The sequence below is a fragment of the Hirundo rustica genome, chromosome 12, assembly GCF_015227805.2.
Source record: "Hirundo rustica isolate bHirRus1 chromosome 12, bHirRus1.pri.v3, whole genome shotgun sequence".
Classification (NCBI taxonomy): Eukaryota; Metazoa; Chordata; class Aves; order Passeriformes; family Hirundinidae; genus Hirundo; species Hirundo rustica.
In genome coordinates this window covers 6302488-6325866 of record NC_053461.1, presented here as the reverse complement: position 1 = coordinate 6325866, position 23379 = coordinate 6302488, and the positions used below count along the sequence as shown (strand labels likewise).

General features: G+C 58.5%; 2 protein-coding genes across 12 annotated transcripts in view; one reads left to right on the top strand and one right to left on the bottom strand.

The window, feature by feature from the left end:
- The first annotated feature begins 891 nt into the window (after positions 1 to 891).
- LOC120758443 (semaphorin-3D-like) lies at positions 892 to 12120 on the top strand. The gene is made up of 17 exons (XM_040076702.1): positions 892 to 1058; positions 5643 to 5803; positions 6475 to 6537; positions 6759 to 6878; positions 7210 to 7312; positions 7417 to 7545; positions 7857 to 8002; positions 8226 to 8340; positions 8478 to 8547; positions 8903 to 9047; positions 9124 to 9346; positions 9466 to 9554; positions 10052 to 10093; positions 10365 to 10522; positions 10747 to 10811; positions 10979 to 11109; positions 11193 to 12120. The coding sequence occupies exons 1-17, from the start codon at positions 935 to 937 to the stop codon at positions 11604 to 11606; spliced, it is 2298 nt and encodes a 765-aa protein (XP_039932636.1). The 5' UTR covers positions 892 to 934; the 3' UTR covers positions 11607 to 12120.
- Positions 12121 to 12228: 108 nt separating this feature from the next.
- RAD54L2 (RAD54 like 2) overlaps positions 12229 to 23379 on the bottom strand; it is a 74880-nt gene continuing 63729 nt past the window's right edge. For 10 of the 11 annotated variants that reach the window (XM_040075896.1, XM_040075899.1, XM_040075897.2 and 7 more), the window contains 8 exons: positions 22609 to 22708; positions 22078 to 22283; positions 20682 to 20857; positions 19785 to 19981; positions 19476 to 19672; positions 18896 to 18985; positions 18252 to 18344; positions 16529 to 18034 (listed from right to left, as the gene is read on the bottom strand). In XM_040075896.1, the coding sequence (XP_039931830.1) occupies positions 17046 to 18034; positions 18252 to 18344; positions 18896 to 18985; positions 19476 to 19672; positions 19785 to 19981; positions 20682 to 20857; positions 22078 to 22283; positions 22609 to 22708 (2048 nt within the window). In that variant the 3' untranslated portion in view covers positions 16529 to 17045. Of the gene's footprint in view, positions 14950 to 16528; positions 18035 to 18251; positions 18345 to 18895; positions 18986 to 19475; positions 19673 to 19784; positions 19982 to 20681; positions 20858 to 22077; positions 22284 to 22608; positions 22709 to 23379 lie in introns of those variants that run through there. The other variant, XM_040075905.2, reaches the window with a different exon arrangement.

The following is a 23379-nucleotide window of genomic DNA, read 5'->3' as shown; positions in this document are numbered from 1 at the left end:
CCAAGAGCCTCTGGCCAGGGACGAGCCAAAAAGCTCATTTTAAATCCTTCAGTCATTGGACTGAAAGAAGTTAATATGCAGCAAGAGGGGGAGTTAGTCAGAGCTGCCATGTAGGGAGCAGGTTTTTATTAAGTGGAAAAAAATCATCTAAGTGGCCCGGATTAAGTGGTTAGAACTGGCAGGGAAGCCCTGCTCCTGGCAGGGGCTGTTGGAGGCTGCTGTGCGAGGCTGTGAACCCCTGTACACCTCCAGAGCGGGGTATGTGCTCAAGAGCCCTTCCAATCCACAGCCAACGGAGCCAGCGGATGCTGGTGGCCTCACAGGGCTCGGTGGTGACCAGGAATTTGCAGGGATCCTAGCCAGAGATGTGCCATGCACACACAGAGCCACAGGTGATATTGGGGGGGGGGGGGCACAAAAATGCCTTTTATCGATGGTGCTCCAAAACCTCAATTCCCCTCTCAGAGAAAGGGATGAGATTTAACCCCAAGATGAGAACAGATGAATCTTAGGGATCCTTCACCAGGCTCTGCCAAGCACTGGGGTCTGAGCAGATACTGAGCAGAGGATGCCCAAGCTCTGAGAGCCCGTTGGAGGGTGTATGAATGCCCACATGTCAGTCACCTCCCGGATGCCCAAATCCCAGGTACCACATGATGTGGGCACGCTGGCATCGCCCCACGCACCTCCCCATGGCAGCCTGGAGTAGCCAGCCTGTGAAATCCCTGGACATGGAATGTGCTGGAGCTCCTGGGGGGGTGGAAGGTCAGGGGTGTCCCAGCCACAGCTGCCTTCCCAGTGCCCACACTGGTCCAGGGAGCACAGCTGCAGCTTTTCCCCTTCTCTGCTTGCAGCCGGCGTTGGAGGTGGCACCTCAGTGCTGGGCCATGGTGCTGTGAGGGCCAGCAGACCCTGCCCATTGCCCTGTGCCAGCATGTGGGCTGCACCCGGGCACTGCCTGCCCCTCATCTCTCTCCTGCTCTGCCTCCTCCTGCAGCAGCTGGGCAGCAGCAGGGCATGGAAGCAGCACGCCCCACGCCTTCGCCTCACCTACAAAGGTAAGGGGTTCCTCGGGGTCTGCACCTTGCCTGGGAGGGCTGAGGGAGCTCCCTGCAGGGAGAAAAAGGGTGCTCAGGGCTTGGGGAGACAGGCAGCCCTGTGGTCATGGCTGTACTCTCCACAGTCTGGGCCCCCAGCGTGTTTCAAGCAGCTTCAAGCAGAGTCCCTGAGGCTGCACCGGTGCTGCTGCCTTAGGAAAAGGAGGCTGAACAGAGAATGTCCTGATCCAGCAGAGCACTGGGGCCAGAGGGGATGTGTCCCTCTGCTCAGACTGACTGTGGATCTCTCTGGGTGTGTCCTGGGCTGGGGCTGAGCTGGGTACCCCTGGAGAATGGCCCCTGCCTTCAGCTCACAGGGACCCTGAGCCCCAGGACAGTCTCAACAGCCTCTTCCTCTGCCTCCCACCAGCACAGTCCTACCCCAGCTCAGCCCTTCTGCTTTTGATCCTCCTCTTCTCTAGCAGAGGCTGATTCCTGTGCAGGTGATGTCCCTGCTGCACTCCTCCCCTCCTCCCTGCCAGTGTCTCTCTGTTTAGAAGATGAGCTCTTCAGGGGAGGCAGATCACTCTTCTCAAGCCTGATGCAGAGCAGGGACTGCTTTGGTGACTGGAAGATGCAGCAAGGGCAGACTGACAGGTAGCACAAAACACAGCCAAGAGAAGTGTGGAGAGGGAATACCTAGGGAAAGTCTACAGGGGAATGGCCTGAGCCACAGGAACAGAGCCCTGCCAGCCTGGCAGCTTCTCACCCTGCCATGAACCTGCAGCGTGGATGTGGCCAATCGAGCTGCTTTCAGTTTCTTTTGGAGGACGGCAGCTCAGCACATCCCCAGTGCGGCCCTGGGTGTGACCGTGGTGAGGGCTGGAGCAGCCCTCTCCACACCTGAGAGAGGGCAGAGCATCTTCCCCTGGGCACGGCACTCCAGGGCCAGGCTCCTGACCTGCTCCATCACCCTGAGAAGCTGCTCTCCAGGCAGGGACACCCCTGTGAAAGATCCCCCCAGCTGTGGCTGGAGAGGGCTGGAGCTGCCAGGGATGCAGGGTGTCAGTGTGAGGAGATGGCCCTGCTGATAGCCCAGCTCAGAAACAGCTCGGCTTGGCCTTCCCTTGGAGCCAGAGAAGGCAGATGGGGCTGCCGGGGCAACCAGAGAGAAAAGGGGATTGCTGACTTCAAACCCCACAGTGTCCAGGGGCCAGCAGCCCCCAGGCTTTGGGCAGAGGCAGATGAGGAAGCTCCCAGCATCAGGAGGGCTCAAGGACGAAGTGAACAATGGTGAAGAGATGTGACTCACGGACAGTGCGGGGCCGGTTCAAGGACACAATGCCTCCAGAAGTTTAGGTTTAAAAACCCTTAGGAAAAAAAAAATAAAAGGAGGCCTTTGAGAAACCATCAGATCCCAGCATGGGGTGGCAGGCAGAGGCCTCGGTGGTGCAGGGGAGAAGACGTCAGTAAGCAGGGTCGAGGGAAGGAAATGACAGCAGCGAGGGCCGGGAGAGCACAGGAAGGATGGGGCACAGGGCACGGGGCCAGGAACAACAGCAGCGGCTCCCACCCAGCCGAGGAGGTGAGGAGCAGGTTTATAATAGCGCACGGGGGCAGCCTGGGCTCCGCCGGGTCAGGCTGGGTCAGCCCCAGCGCTGCCTGAGCTCAGCCTCTCCTTCCCCGGGCTGTGCAGCAGTGAGAGCACAGCCAGCTGCCAGCTCCTCCTGCGGGAATATCCCAGGAACCAGCAAACGGGTCCTCTGCCAGCCTTTGATGTGCAGCCAGGCAGGACTCAGAGGCCACCACCGCACAGCAAGTGCTGCGGGGCACGGGGAGGTCACGGGGCTCTGGTTATCGCACCCAGGGCTGCCCTGGCACACCCCTTATCAGCCGACAGCAGTGAGGGGCCAGAGCCCGATTTAGCTTCCCCTGGGCTTCAGGGATCTCCTCCATGGGCTGCTGTGCCTGCTGAGGGGAAGGGGAGAGCGCAGCCCTCCGGCACAGCAGGGCTGTGACCCCAGGAAGCTCAGGGTCACCCCGCAGAGGGGACGGCGTGGCTGAGGGGCAGGCAGAGATGATGGATGGGACAAGGCCCTTACAGTGGTCTCAGCAATAAAGACAAACACCGTGGCCTTGGGAGATAGTGATCACAAAGGAGAGGATGTTTCTCACCCATAGCCGTGACGAGGCTGCTGCAGAGCCCCGCTGGTTCCCTGTCTCCAGTGTCAGGTTTGGATCTAATGACCTGAGGGTGAGAAGAAGCTGGTTTTTGTGCAGCAGCTCCCTGGGTCTGGATCCCTGCACTCAGTGTCCCCTTGGTGAGGGAGCAGAGCCATGGGGCCGGGCTCAGATCCTCCTGGCCATTAACCTGCCAGAGGGTGCAAGTGTGGGGCAGTGAGTCCTTCCAGGGTTCTCCTGCACTGCCAGAGGCGGCAGAGAGGCTCTTCCATCACCCTGTCCTCAGACAGGGCCGGTCAGATGGTGACCAGCAGGTGACATTCGCTAAGACCTGTCTGGTACCCATTCCTCTCAATTACACAATGTACTGGATCAGCCTTTGCCCTCCCACCCCACACCCTTCCCCAGAGCCCTGCCTGACATTTCCCCCAGATCAGGCAGGTCCTGGGAGCGTTGGCAGACACAGGAGGGTGAATGATCCACCGCACCCTGTTGGAGATCCAGCAGGGACAATAGCCACAGGAAGGGACGGGAATTCAGCTGTTAATCCCATTCAGCTGGTGGGAAATGGCTTGGAAGCCTTCTGCCCTGCATCTCTGGTACCCAGAGGAGAGCCCTTGGGCACCGAAGGGAAGGTGGGAGTGCACTGGGGCCCTGCAGTTTTTGTGGCAGCAGAGGAGAGCCAGGAGCTCCCTGGTGTGGCTTGGAGCTGCTGCTGGCACAGGAGGATTTGTGTCCCCGCCGTAACGGGAGCTCCCCGTAGCAGGGGAGATGGGAGAGCTGCTGGGAGCCAGCCCGGCTGCAGGGTCCGGGCAGGGACCCGCTTGCTGCCCGTCCCAGCAGGGAGCAGCGGACGTCAGCCGTGCCTCCAGCCCGCAGGCTCTGGCATGGCTTCCCCCCAGCCCTGGAGAAGGAGTGGAAGGAAGTGAGACAACCTCCCGGGTCAGCGGTTCCCTTCGGAAGGAGCCGTGCCTGTGCCCACGTCCACCCCACCTGCGCCTGGGGCCGCGCGTCCAGCCACGCTCCCACACGCTGCATCCGCCCGGCCAGCGCCGGCTGCCCGTGATCGCCTCCTTCCCTCTGCCCCGACACACCGCTTCACTCCCTGAGATTTGGGGCAGAATTTCAGCCCGGGTCTTACAGGTTTCCCTGGGTTTCCAGCCACATTCCACCTCCATTCAGCCCCCACCCAGTGCAACCCATCTCCGTCCCATCTCCCATGGCCCCACTTTTGCTCATTCCCCTGCACTACGCCAAAGCCAGAGCAGCCTGGTCAGTGTAGCCAGCCTTCTACCCCCAGCCACGTCCTGTCACATTTAGAGAGACAAGAGATGTGTTATGACTTCGGGAAGCTCCAAGGACCGACTCAATGCTGGTTTGATCCCTGGGAGCAGGGGCTGGCAGCTGCTGCCGTCCGGCGTCGGTGGAGCCGCCGCTCCGGCTGCACTGGGGGATGCACAGACAGCCCCCAAACATGGCACATCACGGATCAATGCTGGCCCCAGGGATGTTGTTTCCGGAATTTTAACCAAGACACAACAGCTTATTGTCCTCCTCACACACCCCCATGGCCACAACTGTGCCGGAAGGGCGAGGAGAGCCGCCCCGGCTGCTGCCTGGGAGGAGCCGCAGCCCGAGCCGCAGAGCCTTTCCCACTGCCCTGTCTCACTCCAAAGGGGTGCACTGGGTCTACGGCACCCTTGGATCTTTCCCTGAGCTGGTCTAATGCCGGCTTCAGGCTGTGCCTCAGGACACAGACTGGGAAATGTGGGGTGCTGGGTTGGGGTGGCACCGGCGGCGCAGATGGGGATTTCCCTTACGAGGGTCAGTCCCAGTCCATCCACCCACCTGCCTGACCCTGTGAGCGGGGTAGAGCCCAGCAGCCACTTCAGACTCAGAGGCTTAGGGATGGGTGCAGAGGGTGTTTGTGCTGGCTCTGTTTCCATACAGCCTTTCCTTGGAGGGATGCTTTGTCCCAGCAAACAGCAAAAACCTTTTTTCATGAAGATTCTCTTGATCTGAAGCTGTAGGTAAACATGCCAGGAGTCACAGCAAGCGAGTCACCTCTCTGCTCCATCCTGTGCCCGTGGTTTTGGGGTGCAGAGGCTTTGGGGCTCCAGGAGGGCAGGCTGCAAGCTGAGCACTCCCAGCTACTGGGACTGAACCTCTGTCCTGCCCTGTGCCTGCAAACCAGCCCAGCCAGGGCAAGGGCAGCACAGTTCTGCTCTGTACGAGAGACTGTCCCTCAGCTGGACACGTGGAGGATGAGCTCAGGGGCACTGAGGCTGGTGGGCTTTGCCAAGGCAGTGGCAGGAATATTGTGTGCCCTTGGAGAAGGATAGGTAACCAGGGCTGCCCCAGAGAGGGAGATGTGGAGCCTCTGGATGGGTTTCTCTTTCTCTCACCTTGTTTGTGCTCTTTCAGACCTGCTGAAATCCAACAGTTCTCGCCTGCTGCTGGCCTTAGGGGATGGGATGGATTTCCAAGCTCTCTTGCTGGATGAAGACAGGGCCTGGCTGATGGTGGGAGCAAAAAACCATATCTTCCTTCTCCACCTGGACCATCCCAGCAGAGAGCCTGAGAAGGTCAGTGCTGGGAGGGCGGTGGCCCTGGCCAGGCTGGCCTCATCCTCCCTGGGAACCACTCCTTGTCCCAGCGCCAGGGCATGGAGGTGGCTGTGCTCTGAACTGGGCTGTTCTAACCTCACCGGGGACACATTTACACCAGGATGTCTCAATCAGTGGGGTCAGCCCATCCCCGGTGGAGCTGAGCCCTGCTGGGAAGGGCTGGCGCCAGAGGGACAGGGTGGCTCAGCCAGGAGATGTGACCTGGGTGGACTGCAGTGCCCGGAGCCCTGCTGTCACACCTAGTCCCTGCTGCTGCCTCAAGAGCTCCAGCAGCGAGCCCGCCAACGTCATCCCAAGACATCCTGCTGGCCGAGTGTACGGCCAGAGCCCAACAAAAGAAAATCCCATTATGGCGCTGCAGCCGGGAGTTCCCACAGGCTGGGATCCAGGAGAGCCTGCCCACCGCCTGGGTGGGCCCTGTCCCCACGCCAGGCTCACTCTGAGTTGGTTTGGCAGGATGCCCACTGGGCCCTGGGAGCTCAGGGGGGTGTCAGACCTGTGCCAGAGCAGCCCCATGCCCTCGCCGTGCACCTGAGCCTGGCAGCGCCTATGGGCTGGGCCTGTTCCCACCGCTGACACAGGAGGCCGAGGGAAGCAGGAGTTGCATCCGCGGGGTCTTTGTGTTTCAGATTTTCTGGCCAGCCCCCAGGGAGCAGGTGGAGCACTGCCAGCTGGCAGGGAAGAACGTGGAGGTAAGCGGGGCTGGCAGCCCCCGGCCGTCGCCTTTGGCAGCTCACCGCTGATATTAAACAACCCCATCACCCCAAGGGGAGCCTGGGGGTCTGCCTGGAATGCCGCTGTGGAGCCAGCCGGAGCCGAGCCCAGCTGAACAGCTGTCAGGACAGGGTCTGGCCGGGCTCCACACCCCCAGCAGTCACCACGGCTCAGCCTGACAAACGTCTCCCCTGCGCAGACCGAGTGTGCCAACTTCATCCGCCTCCTCCAGCCCTTCAACCAGAGCCACGTGTTCGCCTGTGGCACCGGCTCCTACCAACCCGTCTGTGCCTTCATCCAGCTGGGAGCCAGGGGGAAGGTGAGGGACACCCTGGACACACGTATCCCTATGGATATGGATTCCCTTGGCAGAAGGTGCCAGGAGACCCTTCTCCCTGGGAGCAAGGGAGAGGGAGCCCCAGAGCCTCGGGAGGGTGGCCAGCCTGGCACGGTCCCTGGTCTCACATGGAGAGAGCAGCTCCGGCTTGGGAGTGTCAGGGTGTCCCAATGGGGATGGGACCAGGTTCTGGCATCCCCCTCGAGGCACTCCCTCATCACAGACACACCAACCTCCTTTCCACCCTTTCCCCCAAGTTCCAGCTTGTTCCCAGGCTCCCCTTGGGCTGACATCTTCCCCTTGGCTCCGGCAGGGTGCCAGGGCTCCCCGCATGCAGTTGGTGACCCACTCCTTGGAATCGGGGCGAGGACGATGCCCGTACAGCCCCCACGAACCGTTCACGGGGCTCCTCATCGGTAAGAGTGACTGAGGAGCAGGGAATCCCATTGGGAGGGGGAGCACTGGGAATAATCTGTGCTGGGACGTGCTGCTTCCCACCCGCACCCCCCTGACCCCGCAGGTGGGGAGCTGTATTCCGGCACCTCCAGTGACTTCATGGGCAGCAGCGCTGCCTTCTTCCGGACCTGGGTGCACGGGGCCGAGCAGAGCTACATCCGCACGGAGCAGAACCAGGACCACTGGCTACACGGTAGGAGCAGGGCACCTGTGGGGAATGGGGGCCTCTCCTTCCAGCTGGGGAGAGGCTGGGACCAGACCTCTGCTCTGGGCCCTCTCTCCTTGCTGGGGGGAAGCACTGATGAAGCCCCAGGTGAGACCCATGCTCCAGCGCATGTTCCACAGCCTGAGCACCGGGAATGGTGTTCTGCCTCCTGAGTAGCCAGGTCTCCACGGGCCCTGTGTCCCCTCAGTGCCTCACACTGCTCCCAAGGGCTTTCATGGCAGTACCACAGGGCGGGATCAGGGCACAGGGCCATGTTGTGCTGCTCTTTCCCCCCGCAGAGCCCGCATTCGTTGGCGCCTACGCCATCCCTGATACCTACAACCCCCACGACGATAAAGTCTACATCTTCTTCCGTGAGACGGCCATGGAAGCTGGGCAGTGGGAGTGGCGGCACATCCACGCCAGGGTGGCCAGGGTCTGCAAGGTCAGTTGCCAAGACCAGCACCCTGTGGCTGGTTGTCCCCACCAGGTGGGCTTTTACCTGCTCTGGACCAAGGAGCATCCCAAGCTTGTGAGGGTGCCACTGCACACCCACCACAGGGCAGAAGGCTCAGGGTTGGGGTTGTCCCCCTGTGGGAATGAGGAGGGCGCAGCAGTGGAGGAGACTCAGAGAGGCTGGACTGATCCTGGCTCTTGGTGCCTGCCAGAACGATGTTGGAGGGAAGCGCGGCCTCATCAACCGCTGGAGCACGTTTCTGAAGGCCCGCCTGGTGTGCTCCATCCCTGGGCCTCAGGGCACTGAGACGCACTTCGACCAGTTGGGTGAGTTCCCAGCCCTGCCTGCCGCAGGAGCAATGCAGCCCCACGGCGGCTGCTCCCTCCAGCATGGCCCCGGGATGCCCACCTGCATCCTCTGGGCTCGGCTCTGGGCTGCCTGACCTCCACCCCTCTCTTTGCAGAGGATGTTTTCCTCCTGCGCACCCGGGACCCCCAGAACCCCCTTGTCTTTGGGCTCTTCACGGTCTCCAGGTGAGCGGGACCCTCATCAGCCCCTGTGAGGGATGGTCCCACCAGCGCTGCTCCCCGGGGAGCTCTGTAGGCAGAAGGGCAGGAGCGGCACCCAGCTGGCTGGGGAAGGGCCACCAGCTTCCCCTCCTTCCCCTGCTCCTGGTTCACCAGCACATCGTTAAAACACAGTCCCGGCGTCTGCACAGTCAGCGATCCCCAGGCTGGAGCGGCTTGTCTAAGGGATTCCTGTCACCCCCGGGGTGCTGTGCACGACTCCAGGGCTGACAGGGGACAGTGTGGGCTCAGGGGGTGTGTGTGTATGCGACTGATCCCCGTGGAGCAGCCGGGACGCTGAGAGCCCTGTGCTTCCCCTCAGCGGCGTCTTCAGCGGCTCTGCCGTCTGCATCTACTCCATGGCTGCCGTGAGAGCTGCCTTCAGCGGCCCCTTCGCGCACAAGGAAGGATTCGACTACCGCTGGGTAGAATACAAGGGACGCGTCCCCTACCCCCGGCCCGGCACGGTAAGGGAATGGGGAGCAGCCGGAGCGGGAGCCGGACGGGCCGGGGCGGCCCTAACGCAGCCCCTGTGTCACACAGTGCCCCAGTGAGACGTACGACCCCCTCCTGCAGTCCACCAAGGACTTCCCCGACGAGCTGATCAGCTTCATGCGCAGCCATCAGCTGATGTGGGAGCCCGTGTACCCGCAGGGCCGGCAGCCCGTGCTGCTCCGGGTCAATGTGCCCTACCGGCTGCGGCGGCTGCTGGTGCACCGGCTGGACGCGCAGGGCCGGGACTACGACGTGCTCTTCCTCGGCACAGGTGGGAGCTCACCCGGCTCCGGGAGCGCTGCCACCGCGGGACAGCCGGTGCGGCGCTCCGGTCCCGCCAGCCCGGGGGGCTCCCGGCCCTGACGGCTCCTCCTGCCGCTGCCTTCGCAGATGACGGCAAAGTGCTGAAGGTGGCCCTGGCCGGCGGGCTGAGTCACGGCCCCGAGGTGATCAGCCTGGAGGAGATCAGCGTCACGAAGGTACGGGCGGCCAGGGTGGCACCGCGGGGGCTGAAGTGAGATGGTTGGACTGCACAGCCTCCCGTGGCCGTGGCATCCTCCCTGCAGGTTCTGGCTGCTCTCGGGGAGGTTCTCACCTCACTGCTGGGGGCTCCCACCTGCCCTGGGCAGCAGAAAAGCCCAGAGAGGTGCCGGTGGGACTGGAGCCAAGTCATCTTCCAGCTTGCCATCCAGTCCCTGAGGCAGCGTGCGAGTTGCACTTTGGAGCCCACAGTGAAATGGGAGAGCTGAGCCCAGGTTTGAAGGCAGGGCTGCTGGGCAGAGCTGTCCTGGGCTGCCCACGCCAAGCAGGGCTAGCCCAGAGCCCAGGCTCCTTGCATGGAGCAGGTGGAGCTGTGACCAGGGACCTGGCCCAGGCTCCTGGCACCCTGTAACCCCTGGGGACACAATCCTGCTTGGTAGGCTGGGGCAGCCAGGAGGACTAACGTAGCTGCAGCACCTTCTCGTTTCCCCTGCAGGTTCCTTCTCCCATCCTGGACATGAAGTTATCACCAAAGCGGGTGAGTGTCCCTTCTGCTTCTCCCTAAAGCACTCCAGGGACACGGATAGAGGCCAGCTGGTCCCAGCCACTCTGCCGGGTCCCTTGGCCCCAGGGGATGCGCATTTAGGGAATGGGATCCTGCCAGGGCATTAAGGGGGCGGCAGGCTCTGTCTCCCACTCCTACTGTCCCGCAGTGTCCCCACCCCAGCACGGGGCAGGGGCTCTGATCCCCGCCAGCCCCGGTGTCCAGCCGTGGGTGCTGACTGCCGCTGTCGCTCTGGCCCGAGCAGCAGGAGCTGTTTGTGAGCAGCACCCACGGGCTGCTCCGGCTCTCCCTGTACCGCTGCGAGCTCTACGGCAAAACCTGCACCGAGTGCTGCCTGGCCAGGGATCCCTACTGCACCTGGGACAGCAAGATCTGCGCCCCACACCTGCTCACCGAGAAGAGGTGAGCGTGTGCCCGCCCCAGCCCTGCATCCCCTGCAAGGTGACGCTGCTCAGAGCAGGGAAGGGCAAGCGGCAGCCCCGGAACTTTATCGATCGGCCAGACCCCCGCTGCCGCTCTGCCTCCTGCCACCCGCCCTTTGCTGGTCCCCCTTCTCGAGGCATTGCCACAGAGGGATCCCACAGCCTGGGGTGGGAACAGCCACAGCCCTCTCTGCTCTCCCACAGGCGTGCCCGCTGGCAGGACGTGCTGAAAGCTGACCCGCTCAGCCAGTGCCAGGACACGGCGGAGGGTGAGCGCCGGCTCCGGCAGGGACAGCCAGCTGTGCCCAGGGGGGCGGGAGGCGCCGCGCTGGGAAACCAGCGTCCCCCGGCGGACTGGCTGCTCCCTGCTGTCCTTCCTCCCTCCCTCTCTGCGGTCACACAGCCCCCCTCAGGGTACTCACGCCTCCCTGCACAGGGACTGCCGCGGTGGAGAAGGTGGTTTTTGGGGTGGAGAAGAACTCGACCTTCCTCGAGTGCCTGGCGCGCTCCCCGCAGGTGACGCTCCGATGGCTGGTGCGGCGCGGCGAGGAGACGGCCCCGAGCGAGGTACGGGCACGGCGCAGCAGGGACGAGGAGCAGGGTTGGCTTTGTCCCCAGGGGCTGACCCACGGGCTCTGTCTTTGCCCCAGGTCAGGAACAACGCACATTTCTTGGTGCTGGAGCAAGGGCTGCTGATCCGCCAGCTAGCGAGGGAGGACGTGGGCACCTACGAGTGCCAGGCTGTGGAGCGCTCCTTCTCCCGGCTCCTCACCCGCTACAGCCTCCGCGTCATCAGGCACCAGGCCGCGGAGCTGCCGCCGTACAAACGGAGCAGGGAGATGGAGCCGGGAGGGACCAGCCACAGCCCCCGGCCCCGGACTGACCCGCACCCGGGCTCCAAGGGCTTCCCGCGGGCCCTGGGGCCGCCGGGCACCAGCCTGGACGCCTACTGCAATGCCCTGCGGCTGCAGGAGCGGCAGCGGCAGCGAGCCTGGCAGAGGTGGCAGCAGCCGGCCCCGGACAGCAGGAACGGCCGGGTTCGGAGGCACCCGCGGCTCCCGTGAGGGGCAGAGGAGCCAGGGCCGCCCACAGCTCCCTCCCCGCTCTCTCCAGGGCCTCCTCGCACGTCGGCACCAGCTCCGGGACGCCTCTCGCCTTCCCGTGCAGAACCGCCCCGCAGGCACTACCTCAGCCCCGCGGCCTCTCCACGCCCCACCGGCACCGCGGACAGGGCGCGCAGCCCGCGCCGGCTCTCGGAGACTCAAAGCTATTTACCTGCAGAGTATTTATTTTCCTTGTTTTCCCCCGGCCCTGAGGGCAGGGAGGGGCAAGGGCCAGCTGTCCCAGTGGTTCCCTGACTCCCGCAGCACCCAGCCCGGGCAGGATGTGATGCCTCCCTTCTCTCTGGAGGCGGCAGGATGCTCACCTGGGTGGCTGCCGAGGTGTGGATGGAGCCCAGGTGCTGCTGGAAGCACCAGGACACAGTTCCTGGCTGAGCCTGGGCTCCAGGTGTGGAGAGATACTCATGCCCAGCCCAGCTCCAACCCACTTCAAATGACACCACTTTCCTTTTTGCATTTTGACATTTATTTTACTTGGGTAAAAAAAGAAAAAAAAAAAAAAAAAAAGAAAAAAAAAAAAAAAGGAAAAGAAAAAGAGAAGAAAAAGAGAAGCAACAGGCAGTTATACCAACTTACAATTTATTATTTTTTTAAAAAATGACATGAAACACAAGTAAAAATAAATACATCATATAAACAACAAATTGTTCAAAGTCTCTGTTCTGGGAGATCAGGCGAGCACATCCCGTTTGACAGAGAGAAGAGGGAAGCACATGATCATGCGTGGGGCCAACTGACCAACCCACCCTGCTAGCAATACTCCTCTTTCCAACCACAACAAGACAGGCCACAAACTAAGGCGGTAGTAAAAAAAAAGAAAAGAAAAAAAAAAAAAAAAAGAAGAAAAAGAAACCCAAACCAACAGAAAACCCCGAATGAGACTCAGTGATGGATTCCTTCAGGCTCCCGTGAATCTGCCAGAGTCCAGCTCCAAGCCGGGCACCACGAAGCAGCCGAGGCAGCCGTGGTGGTCTGGGAGGTGGCAGAGGTTTCTCTCCCTCACTTGCCCCATTGTTCCTTCACAGGGAGTGCTTGCTCCAAGGTGCAAGGAGCCATCCCTCACTGTAATCTAGCTGGACTGTGGTTCCTGTTCAACCTCTGCCCCCAGCCCTCCCCCACCCCTGGTCCTTCCAAGACTGGATCAACAAAATTTATTCCAGAGTGGCGAGAAATGCCAGCTGTGAAGGTATTTGCTCTACTTGTCTCTGTTGGCCTGGAAGCCACCCCCAAACCAGCAGCAATCCTTCCATATTCAGCTTCTTGAATTTGTTGCCCAGAGCAGCTGTGGCTGCCAGATCCCTGGAAGTGTCCAAGGCCAGGCTGGACAGGGCTTGGAGCAACCTTATCTAGTGGGAGGTGTCCCTGCCCATGGCAGGGGGGCTGGAACAAGACAATCTTTAAGGTCCCTTCCAGCCCAAACCGTTCTACGATTCACTGACATCATGAAGTCAAAATACACATCATTTCTAGTGAAGACCCTGTGGAAATCCCACCCTTTGCTTGCCAGAATATTTGCTTTCTCCAAGTAGCTGCACCCAGCCTCCCCACCCACCCAGACACCCCAGGACAACGTGCAGCAGATCCTGCCCAACATGGGCCAGGCTGCGCTGTGTTTCCCACACCCTGCAGCCCCCCAGGAAGCCCTAAGAGCCATCTCAGCTGCGGGGGCAACAAGCCCACCAAGCCCAGGGCACAAAGCAGCAGCAGCTGCCCCATGCCCATGGCACTGTCCCATAGTGGTACCCAGCCTTCAGCCCACTGTCCCCAGAAGAGCAAACCTCTCACCAAAGGCAAGGGCTGGGTGCCAGTCTAGAGGGCAGCTGACCATTCCCGAGGCACCCACAGATCTGCCCTGGCCTTGGGCTGTGCTCAGAAATCTTCCTTACTGTCCAAAACCCTCTGCAGAGAGTCCTGCACTGCTGTTCTCAGTGTCACCCACAGCCCCTCCGAGAATCCGCAGCTGCTTCCCATCAGGTCATTTGGAGACAGAAATTCAGCAGCAAAAGAAAAATTTAACCCGTGCAGGGAAAGCCCCTGTTCCAAGCTCAGGAAAACCGAGAGAGGACCCTCTGCAGCCGAAGCACATGCCAGAGAGGAGAAACCTCTGGGGAGAGCAGAGGAGGGAGAAGAGCAGGCCCCATGGGAGGGAAGTTTTAGAGCTTAGAGAGCTCTCCCCACTAGGGATAACCCACAGCCCCCTGTGGCTTCGGTGGGGCAGAGGAAATCCTCCCCACGGCACCGTGGCAGAGCAGGAGCCTCAGGTTGCCTTGGAGCAGCCCCAGCCACTGCCAGCTCCCACGGGAGCCCTGTGGTCAGGGCATCAGGGCCATCCCCGTGACCACCTCAGCGAGGCTCTGCCAGGGCCCAGGGCCGGCGGATGGGGCAGAGCTGGGGCTGGGGCTGCACTCGCGCCCTTGCTGCTGCAGCTGCCCGCGGCTGTGGATGTTTGCCAGCAGCGGGTCATGCACAGGGCAGCCACACCACAGGAGGGTGCCAAGGGCTGTACAAGCCATGGCCTCCACGCAGGAGGTGGAACAGGCCTCACACCTCGCCCTGGAGCTGGGTTAACAGCCAGCCCGGAGCACATTCTGCACCCTGTGGCAGCAGAATGCCGGTCATCCTTAGCTCCTACAGCCACAGGACTTGGGCTCTGCTGGGTGACCACTGGAGAACATCAGGTGGCAGCACAGGGATGTGCCAGGGCCTGCTCTGGAAGCCCTGGGCACTCTCCTGGAGAGGCGTGCAGTCACCAGTACCACAGCCAGACCACAGTGCTGACTGCCCCCAGCCACATCCTCACACCTTGTCCCAGCACAGGCCCCAATCAGAGATGATGTGGGAGGGTCACTGGGATGAAACCCACTACCCTGAGCCCCACAGGAAGGGCTGGGATGGCAGCAGGGGCTCTGGGGAGGGTCTGCTCACGTTCCCACCTCCCACACGCGCCCGCAGGTCTCAACACTTGCTACTCTCGACAAGGAAAGCCCTTGCCTAGGTCCATTCCCCAAATCCACAGGAAAACTGACAGCCTCACAGGGACGCAACGCACATCTGGGCAAGCTGGTCATACGGTCAGTGTCAGAGGGTAGTGCATGAGGTGGACACACAGAGCACAGGAGGGCATGACTCACAGATGCAGCACTGTCAAGTCTTTGGAGAAACTTGCATGAACACCATCAGTTAATTTGCTTTGTTACTTTTGTGGGGGGGTTTGATTTTTATTTCCATGGTGCATCCAAAGACAAGTTGTCCAGCAGTTTGCTCAGAACCCCTCGGTTTTCAACTCCTAGGATATGTTAAAGAAGAAAGCACTATTTTAATGTTTGTTTTTTAAAAAAATAATTAAAATAATTTGCATAGCTAAACTGTTGATCTAAGGCTTCTATGAATGGTGTGATGTTTGACAGACAATGTCCATTAAACAGAGAAAGACACTAGGAAAGCCCCGTAACAACTTTTATTGTGTTTCTGTAACACACGCGTGCACACACAACCCCCTCTCAGTAAGGGAGGTCCCCACCTTCCAGCACCCCTTTGGTGGAGCATGTCAGAACATCCTGCCCTTTCCTACACCTAGTTGGCCCCAGCAAACACCAGTGACTGCAGCTTCCATGGCCTAGGGGTCCCCTACCACCAGCTCCAGGGACATCCAATGCAGGCAAGCACAGCTCCTGCATGGTGATGCCCAGATGTGACACGGAGATTCCTGGATTTCAAGTGTTCACCTTAATGTGCCCTCGGACACAGTCACATGCTCCAAGTCCAGCTGCACCTGGGTATCCCAGCCTCTCCCTAGCAGCCCTGGACATGAGGAGCAGCCAGGGTGCCTGCTGGCAGGGCCAGGACCAGGCTCTGCACTCCTGGGGCTGAGCAGGAGGCCCAATCCCTGTGTGGGGAAAGGCACTTCCCCAGCAAGAGCTCTGTTTTCCCAGCTCCACACACCTCACAGCTCTCCCCCTTCTCACTGGGAACGAGCACAGGAGGCTTCCACATGTGTTCCTCCACCTGCCCCATGACAAGAGGATTCCATCCTCCCTCCAGCTGCTCAGCACCCAGAGCAGCTCCTGCTCTGGCAGAATGCCCTGATGGGACACATCCAACTGTGCCTGTGCCACCCGGCTCAGCCACAGGCCACCTCCACAGCAGGCCCTGCTCCTAGGCTAGGCTTTGGTCAACCACCTGCTTCTCCCCACAGAGACAACCCAGCAAGTGACCACTGCATGATGGAGGCCAGCTTTTTTATTTTTTTAATATGGAAATTAATTTAAAAGTAGAAAGAAAGACTCCCCCAGACAATAAATATTATGCCTTCATGAAATAAATTAATGTAGAGATTCTGTGCAGGGGAAAGTCTATCCAGTCACAGATTCAAAGCAACTGGCATTGGTCCAATGTCCCCTCCCAACCTTCTCCACTGCCTGGTGCTGTTCAGAAGCAGCAGCGAGCCCACCCATCCCTGGATCTGGTGGGCCACAGCAGGGTGAGACATGGCCTTCACAGAGCCTGGCAGGATACAGGGAAGTCAGCGGGATCCCCCTCTGATGGCCACCAAGACATGTGGGATTGCTCCACGCATCTGGAGGCACACGGAGGTGGCATCAGACCCGCAGGGCCAACCTACCCTGGATGGGACCCTCCAGAAGGGCCTGGGGGGATCCCCCATCAGAGCCCTGGCACAGGAACCTGCCTGGAGCCCTCATACTAGTCTCATGTGAATTTGAAGAGGGTGACAAACTGTGGGGTATTTTCTTTTTTTTTTTTTTAATCTTTTTTTGTTTTTCTTTTCTTTCTTCTTTTATTTGACATCAATCCCCTCCCTCCCTGCCCCAACATACACAATGTAGATGCCTCCCCACTCCCTCCCCATTAAAAACACTTTGTCCCCAACCTCTGGTGGAGTCACCCCCGGCCCACCCCTCTCGCAGTGAGAGAAGTTCACAGATAAGGCAGTTCATGTGAGAGGGAGCTCGGCCCTGCCAGCAGTCAAGCCCGCGCCTCCAGGCCTGAGAAGGGCAGTGACTCACAACACCAAGCCTCCACGGCCAGACAAGACAGAGAACAGAGACAGACAGACAGACAGAGTGTGGGGGGAGGCACTCCTACAGTTTGCATTGCTGTCTCCCTCCTCCCCCGCTCTTGCTCCCCCGGCTCTCAAAGGTCCACCCTATCCCTCGCCCATCTCCCAGCCCCTAATACAATTCTTATCCTCGACAGCTAAAAAACAACAAAACGAAACGAAAAGAACAAAACCACCCCCACGCCACACCCTTCGCATCCTTCTCCACCCACTGCCGTGGCCCAGAGAGAAAATCCTGACTCCCAAAAAGGTCCTGCAACTTTTGCCTCCTGGCGGAGCTGAGACCGAGCAGGAGCCAGGCCTTTTTATTTCCCTGTGATCTCTATGACATCGTCGTCTTTGTCCTCGTCATTAGAGCTGCATCCCACCTCTGGGACCTCCTGGGGTTCAAACTGAGGCACCTGGGACCGAAGGAGACCCCCAGTCGGGTAGCCCGAGTGAGGGGACACGTAGCCAGGGTAGGCAGATGCCATGCTCCTGGGAAGGCTGCTAGGCAAGACGGGGGCTGGGAAAGGAGCAAACATCCTGGGCTCGGGCAGGAGTGACTGCGTGAAGGGAAGCGAGTAATTGGGCAGCACCCCTGTCAGAGAAGGGTTTAGCATGAACGAGGGGACGCTGGCGGTGGCTGAGGTAGCAGCAGAAGAGCTGGCGGTGCCGGCTGTCAGCAGAGGGTCAGTAGTCACAGGGAACACCAGATGAGGGTCTGGGAGTAAATTGGGCAGCTGGTAATAGGAGGAGCCAGCGCCCATGTACAAGGAGTTTCCTGGCTGGGAGGCAAATGGATGGGTTAGGTTGTGGTTTAAAGAGACAGGAGGCATGGTGAACCCACCAGAGACGGGGTACCCGTGTTCGTACGGCTGCGCGGACGACGGCAACTGGCGCTTCTTCTGCTGCCTCCGGGACTGCTCCTCCGGAGCCGACGGCGACGTCGACTTGCGCTTGTTGCCCCGTAAGTCCAACACCGGGTGGGCGTTGCTGTGCTGGCTGGTGGCTGGCAGGGCCGAGGACACGGAGGGAGCCATGCAGGGAACCCCCACGTGCTGCTCGGCCCCTCGGGCGGCGGCGCCGGGCGCGCTGTCCGTGCGGGCGGCGTGGCCCTGCGCCGCGGCGGTGCTGGGAGAGCTGTGGCGGGACTCGCGCGCGGCCGCCGCCTCCGCGTACTGCTGCAGCTCACTGATGATCTCGGGGCTGTCGGGGGAGATGGGCCGAGTGAGCTCCTCTGCGCTGGGGAGCTGCGGGGATGAGGCACTGTGTCTGCCATTGCTCGTGGACTCCAGGGAAGAGCTCTGGGAGCCTGCAAACAAGGAGACGGGGCAGGTGAGAAATACGACCTCAGAGAAAACCCTGCGGGCCAAGAGATAACGGCGGAAAGGAAGGTGAGAATATCTCAGGGATACAGCAGGGTCAACTCTAAACACAAGACATGAGGGAATACACCGGGGAATATGGCCACACACACTCCAGTAGGAAAGCACACATGTGAGCCCCACAGGGTACCCACAGGCCCCTACCTGAGGCAGCTGTCCGACGGTCTTCATTGCCCTTCGGCTTCCCAGTGGTCCGTATGGCAAAAATCCGACCGTCGCTGGTCCGGATATACGTCCCTGGAATGGAGGCAGAACAACTTCATTCAACAACCTCATTACAACTCCAGTCTCAGCTCAGGACCCAGATCTACGAGCCTGCAAGGCTCCTTGGGCAAGAATAGGACATCAGTGCGGCACAGGCCCAGTGGAGGGCTTCTACCCCCTTCGTCACCCTTCACTTCAACCCCTTCAGCTTCCCTGGACTGGAGATCACACCCTCTTGGTGTGCCAGTGGGAAATGTGGAACTTCACACTTGCAACAGTTTGCTCTGGGAGAAGCAGGGAGTGTTTGGCTGCCTCAGGACTTGCAGTGAGTGTTGTGCGAAGGAAGAAATGAGCCCTAAAGTTGAACAGCTCCTCTCAGGCACAGGAGCAGCCACAACTGCAACAGCCATGCAGCATCAGCACACCCAGAGTGTGTGCTACAACAGAGTCACTGCGAACTCTAGACCTCTGTCCCTTCTTGGTGTTTTTTTTCTCAAGGGATTGATTCATGCCTTTACATCATTTTCTTTCCTAATTAGCACTGGCTAGGACCCTATCCACAAGTCTTAGCAGGACAGAATTACCTTTTGTCCCTCGGATGATGTGGATGCTCTCGCCAGCACTGATTCTCGCTTGTACATCAGTGGATGTGTTTGTACCCGGAATCACAATATCTGGCAGTGGGGAGAGAAACAGAATAATGCCCATTAAACTACATGCCAGCCACACCCAGGAGAGGGCAGGTGCACCACCAACCCCTTTTTCTGAAGTGTAATTGTCTTTCCCACGAGCTGTGCTATAAGCAAGCCCTGGGTTTATTTCTACACAGCACAAGAAGGCAGCAGAGGTTCCAAGGAAGCAAAAGCTGTGCTATCCCTGGCACAGCATCTCCAGAACCACCAGCGACAGTATTGCAGCTCCTATCACGGAAAGTTCACTCCCAACAATCCACCAGGTCCATGGCTTTTGTATACCTGCAGGGAAAGTCCTCCAGGCACAGAGGAACCATGCAAACACAGAGAGAAAGTATCTTTGCCTCTGATGCCCATCTGCCCACAGCCCCTGTGGACATCCACAAGTCCCCCTGATCCTCAGTTCACCATGGGCATCCTCAATTTCCTATGGGCATCACGACCCAACCCACTTTGAGCAGTAGCAACTCACCCGTGGTGGTAACAATCTTTTGCACAAAGACACCAGCTCGCTGTAGATAGTTGATGGGAAAGTTGACAGCAGGGTTGGAACTTGAGGTTGATCCTGCACCGCCCATGGGAACATGCCGGGGCATCATTGGAATGGGGGTGGACTGAACTGGGCGGACGCTTGCCACTGGTTTGTCCTCACCCTTGAGGGCTGGTCGCCTAGGGAGAGAGGAGGGAGGAGAGTGCAGCACCCACCCCACAGTGATAAGCATCCTCTGCCCCCTCATTTCATGTCTACAGCACAGAGAGAAGGGAAGGGGAAGGCGCTCACCAGTTCCTCTGGCTAAAGGCGGGGATGCTCGTCAGACTCTGGTCACTGGCTGGGTAATACTGTGCGTAGGACGGCCGGGTGTAGGGGACGGATGCTCGCTTTTCCTCCTCATAGCTCCTCTTGGCTGCTTTCTTCTCTGCCTTGGTCAGCTTGTGCTCCTTCCGGTCGATGAGCAGTGACTCATGCTGAAAAGGCTCCTGCAACCCCACAGCACGGCGGTTCTGGCACCCACACACCGCAAGAGGGAACCAGCACACCCCGCACAGCAGCCTGTCTCCTTCCCAGGCTGGCAGAGCTGGTCGTGACAAAGCACGTGTGGGGGGCACCGCTGGGAGTGTGACCAAGGCTCACCTTGAAGGGTGACAGTCAGCTAATGCTGTCACCTGCCCAGCCAAGGCCATCACTTACCATGAGCACATAGCGAAACCTGCGAGCTTTGGCCAGGCCAAGAGCACAAGCACGGAGCCTGACACCATGTCACACAGTCCCCAGAGCCCCACAGCACCTGGCACAGGCACACTCTGCAGCACCACCCCACCAGTGACACTCCTGACAGCACAGGCCACTGCTGCCTGTCCCAGCTTTGGCTTAAAGTCACCCCAGGAGGAGCTGGCAGCAAGCTGGGATATTCCACTGCCACCTTCACACCCAGCACCGAGATGAAGAGCGGGGTGCCTGACAACCTGCTCCCAAACACAGGACAGAGGTGTTTCTAGATGTGTGTAAGATATCACAGGGAAGGGCAGGGATCTTTGGGTCCTCTCTAAAGAATTTTCTACTTATTCCCACGAGCACCTAGGTGCATCCTTCTTGCAACCATGACTCCATCACACTGCCAGACTCCTCCAGGCCCACTCCTACCTGTGCAGTGCCAGCAAAGAAGCAGGCTGGTCTTACCTTGGTGATGAGGTGAGGATACTTGAGACAGGCTAATTGTAGAACAGACTCCTTCATCTTGCTCGGATTGAGGGAGAGCTGAGCAGGGTCAGATTCTTCTTCCACAAAGTGCAGCAGGTTCTCCACCTCCCGTCGAGTGAAGTTCAGCACTGGGTTCAGATCATCCACCACCCGATCTGGAAAAGAGAAGGAATGGAGTGAGCCGAGAAGAGAAGAGAGCACTGCTTGCCTGTTGCTCTCCCTACACTTCTGTCCAAATACAGCTCCCGCCTTGCAATCTACACAAACCTCAGAAATATTCTCTAAATGTCAGGGCAAGGAGAAAAATCAACATGTTCAGAGCTGAGCCTATTTGATCAAGTCAGGCTGACAAGTGCCTGTGCTCCAGACTGCACAGCAAAGCTGTGTAGGTCACCAAGCTCTTGGCAAACGAGAACACAAAACTAATTATGGATTGTGTCCCACCTCATGCAACAAGGCTGTAAACATACACATCCTGGGACAGAACTGCAGCCACATCAGTACGTGTTCTCCCACAAATCCCACCAAAAAGGCTCAAATTAATAACTATGTACTAAAATGGAAAGCTCAGAAAAGCAGCCACATTTCCTCACTCACAAGAGCCTGAATGCTTTCCTTGAACATTCCCTCCTGCACACAGGTCAAATGGAAGCACATGGAGAAAACATCTCTATCCAGGACTCTCCTGGAACCCAGGCCAGTTGCCACGGGGCTCCATTCCGAGTGCACAACAGCAAACTGAGCTGATCATGCTGGGCTGCTGCCTCTGGAGTTTTGAGCAAAGAAGGAGACAGAGCTCCCTTTGGGTCACCACAACCCGCAGCCGCACATTCTATGAGAGTAGCTTGACAACTGGCACAAGCCAGCACAAATGATGCTTTTAGTACAAAGGCAGGTCAGAACCACAATGAATTCATTACTCTTGACAAACACTATCAGTCAAAGGTATCGATATATGTTTTAACTTAGCTATTTTCCCTCTCTTACTGCAGGAAAAATGGAGTTACAGAGCTATTTAAGTAGTAACACCCAGTTTAAGATGAGAAATATCCAGGCAGAGGGGAAAACAGGATGAGCACCCCCCGAGTCTCCAGTCTGTTGCAGCAGCCAGAGGAGGAGCAGGGAAAGTAAATGGTACAGCAGTGGACTAGGACCACAACCTTGCTGCAGGATGCTGGCTCTACCACCTTGAATTTCCTACAGGATCCCATGTCACTGCCAACTCAAACATCAAACATAGCCCTGGGATAGTGCCTGTCACCTCTTGGTCTGTTTTTGAACCTCAAAAAGAGAAGTTACAAAACCTACAGAAACAGGACTTCCAGGAGCTAAGAGGAGTGAAAGCTGAGAGTGGAATGTGTTCATCCGTGCTTACCTGACATGCCCTGCTTGGAGATCTGACGGTCATAGATCTTCTTCTCCAGGGTGTAATCAGAAACCAGCCTGTAGATGTGGCACGGTTTCTTCTGCCCATAGCGGTACACCCGGCACACGGCCTGGGCATCGTGGCACGGGTTCCAGGAAGCATCAAACACCACCACTCTGTTTGCTCCAATGAGGTTGACACCCAAACACCCAGCACTGGAAAATTAAGGTAAATTTCAAACTGCTGTCCTGGTCAATTTCCAAAACTTATAGGCAGGGACAACCATCACAGCCAAGAGTCCATAAAGGATCTATGGAAAGTTTCCTCCAGTCAAACTTTAAACTCAAGTTTGGTTTTCAAGACTGTTAAGCTGTTGCAGAGGCCTAAGGCTGAAATCCTACGTTCCTGGGGAATTCAGAAGCAGATGGCACTATCATACCACGGAAAGCACATTACAAAGGAAGTTAAGAACTGAAAACCCACTGATTCAGAACATCAGTATGAATCCTCCCCAGTGCCCCTCTGCTCCAGCCAACTCACCGTGTGGACAAAAGGAAAAGCCAAACAGAGGCATTGCTGGCATCATTGAACTGGTTAATCAGCCGTTCCCTTTCTGAGGCAGAGGTGCTGCCATCCAGTCCTGAGAAGGGAATTAAAGATACATGTAAAAGCTCTGTATGTTTGGGGGATTTCTATCAGAATAAACCCACCTTCTGAACACTGAACTTTGAAACTGGGTCCAAACCAATTCAAGTCCAGGATCCTGTAATCCAGGATCTCCACTGGACCACTCTGCACCTGTAATATGCCCAAAAAGGCAGGAGCAATGCAGCCAGCCAGGCAGGGACTTGATCAACTGAAAGCTTGTCAAGGCCAGGCCTGTGAGCATGACAACACATCTAGCCCTTTAAGGCTCTGCTTTAGGCAAGGTGGATAGCAAGCAGGAGCAACAGGAACAAAGGCCTCATTTATGCAGGAAGCTCCAGGAATCAAGAGAAAGCAAAATTGTAAAGCCTTTGGCAAACCCCCAGAAACTAGACCTGAGCACAGAGAGTGCTGGTATAAAGGAGTGCAGGGGGAGTCATGTCTCTGTTCCTGGGCAGCAGCTTGCTTCAGGCAGCTCTGCAAAAATCAGGAACACCATATCCACTATTCTTCTCAGTCCTGGCCTGTAAAGTAGCCACATAAAGCAACAAGCCATATCAGAAAAAGATTTAAAGCTGGGGAAGAGGGGAGAGGAGTTCACAGCCTTGAGCAAGTGAAAGCATTCCACAGTGATTTTGTTTTGGGAAGCAAGATCTAGCAAATAGC

Excerpts from the sequence above, each read along its gene's own strand:
- LOC120758443 (XM_040076702.1), top strand. The coding sequence starts at position 935 with ATGTGGGCTGCACCCGGGCACTGCCTGCCCCTCATCTCTCTCCTGCTC. Across the intron at positions 6,538-6,758 it reads TGGCAGGGAAGAACGTGGAG|ACCGAGTGTGCCAACTTCAT; the intron begins GTAAGCGGGGCT and ends TCCCCTGCGCAG. Across the intron at positions 10,812-10,978 it reads GTGCCAGGACACGGCGGAGG|GGACTGCCGCGGTGGAGAAG; the intron begins GTGAGCGCCGGC and ends CTCCCTGCACAG.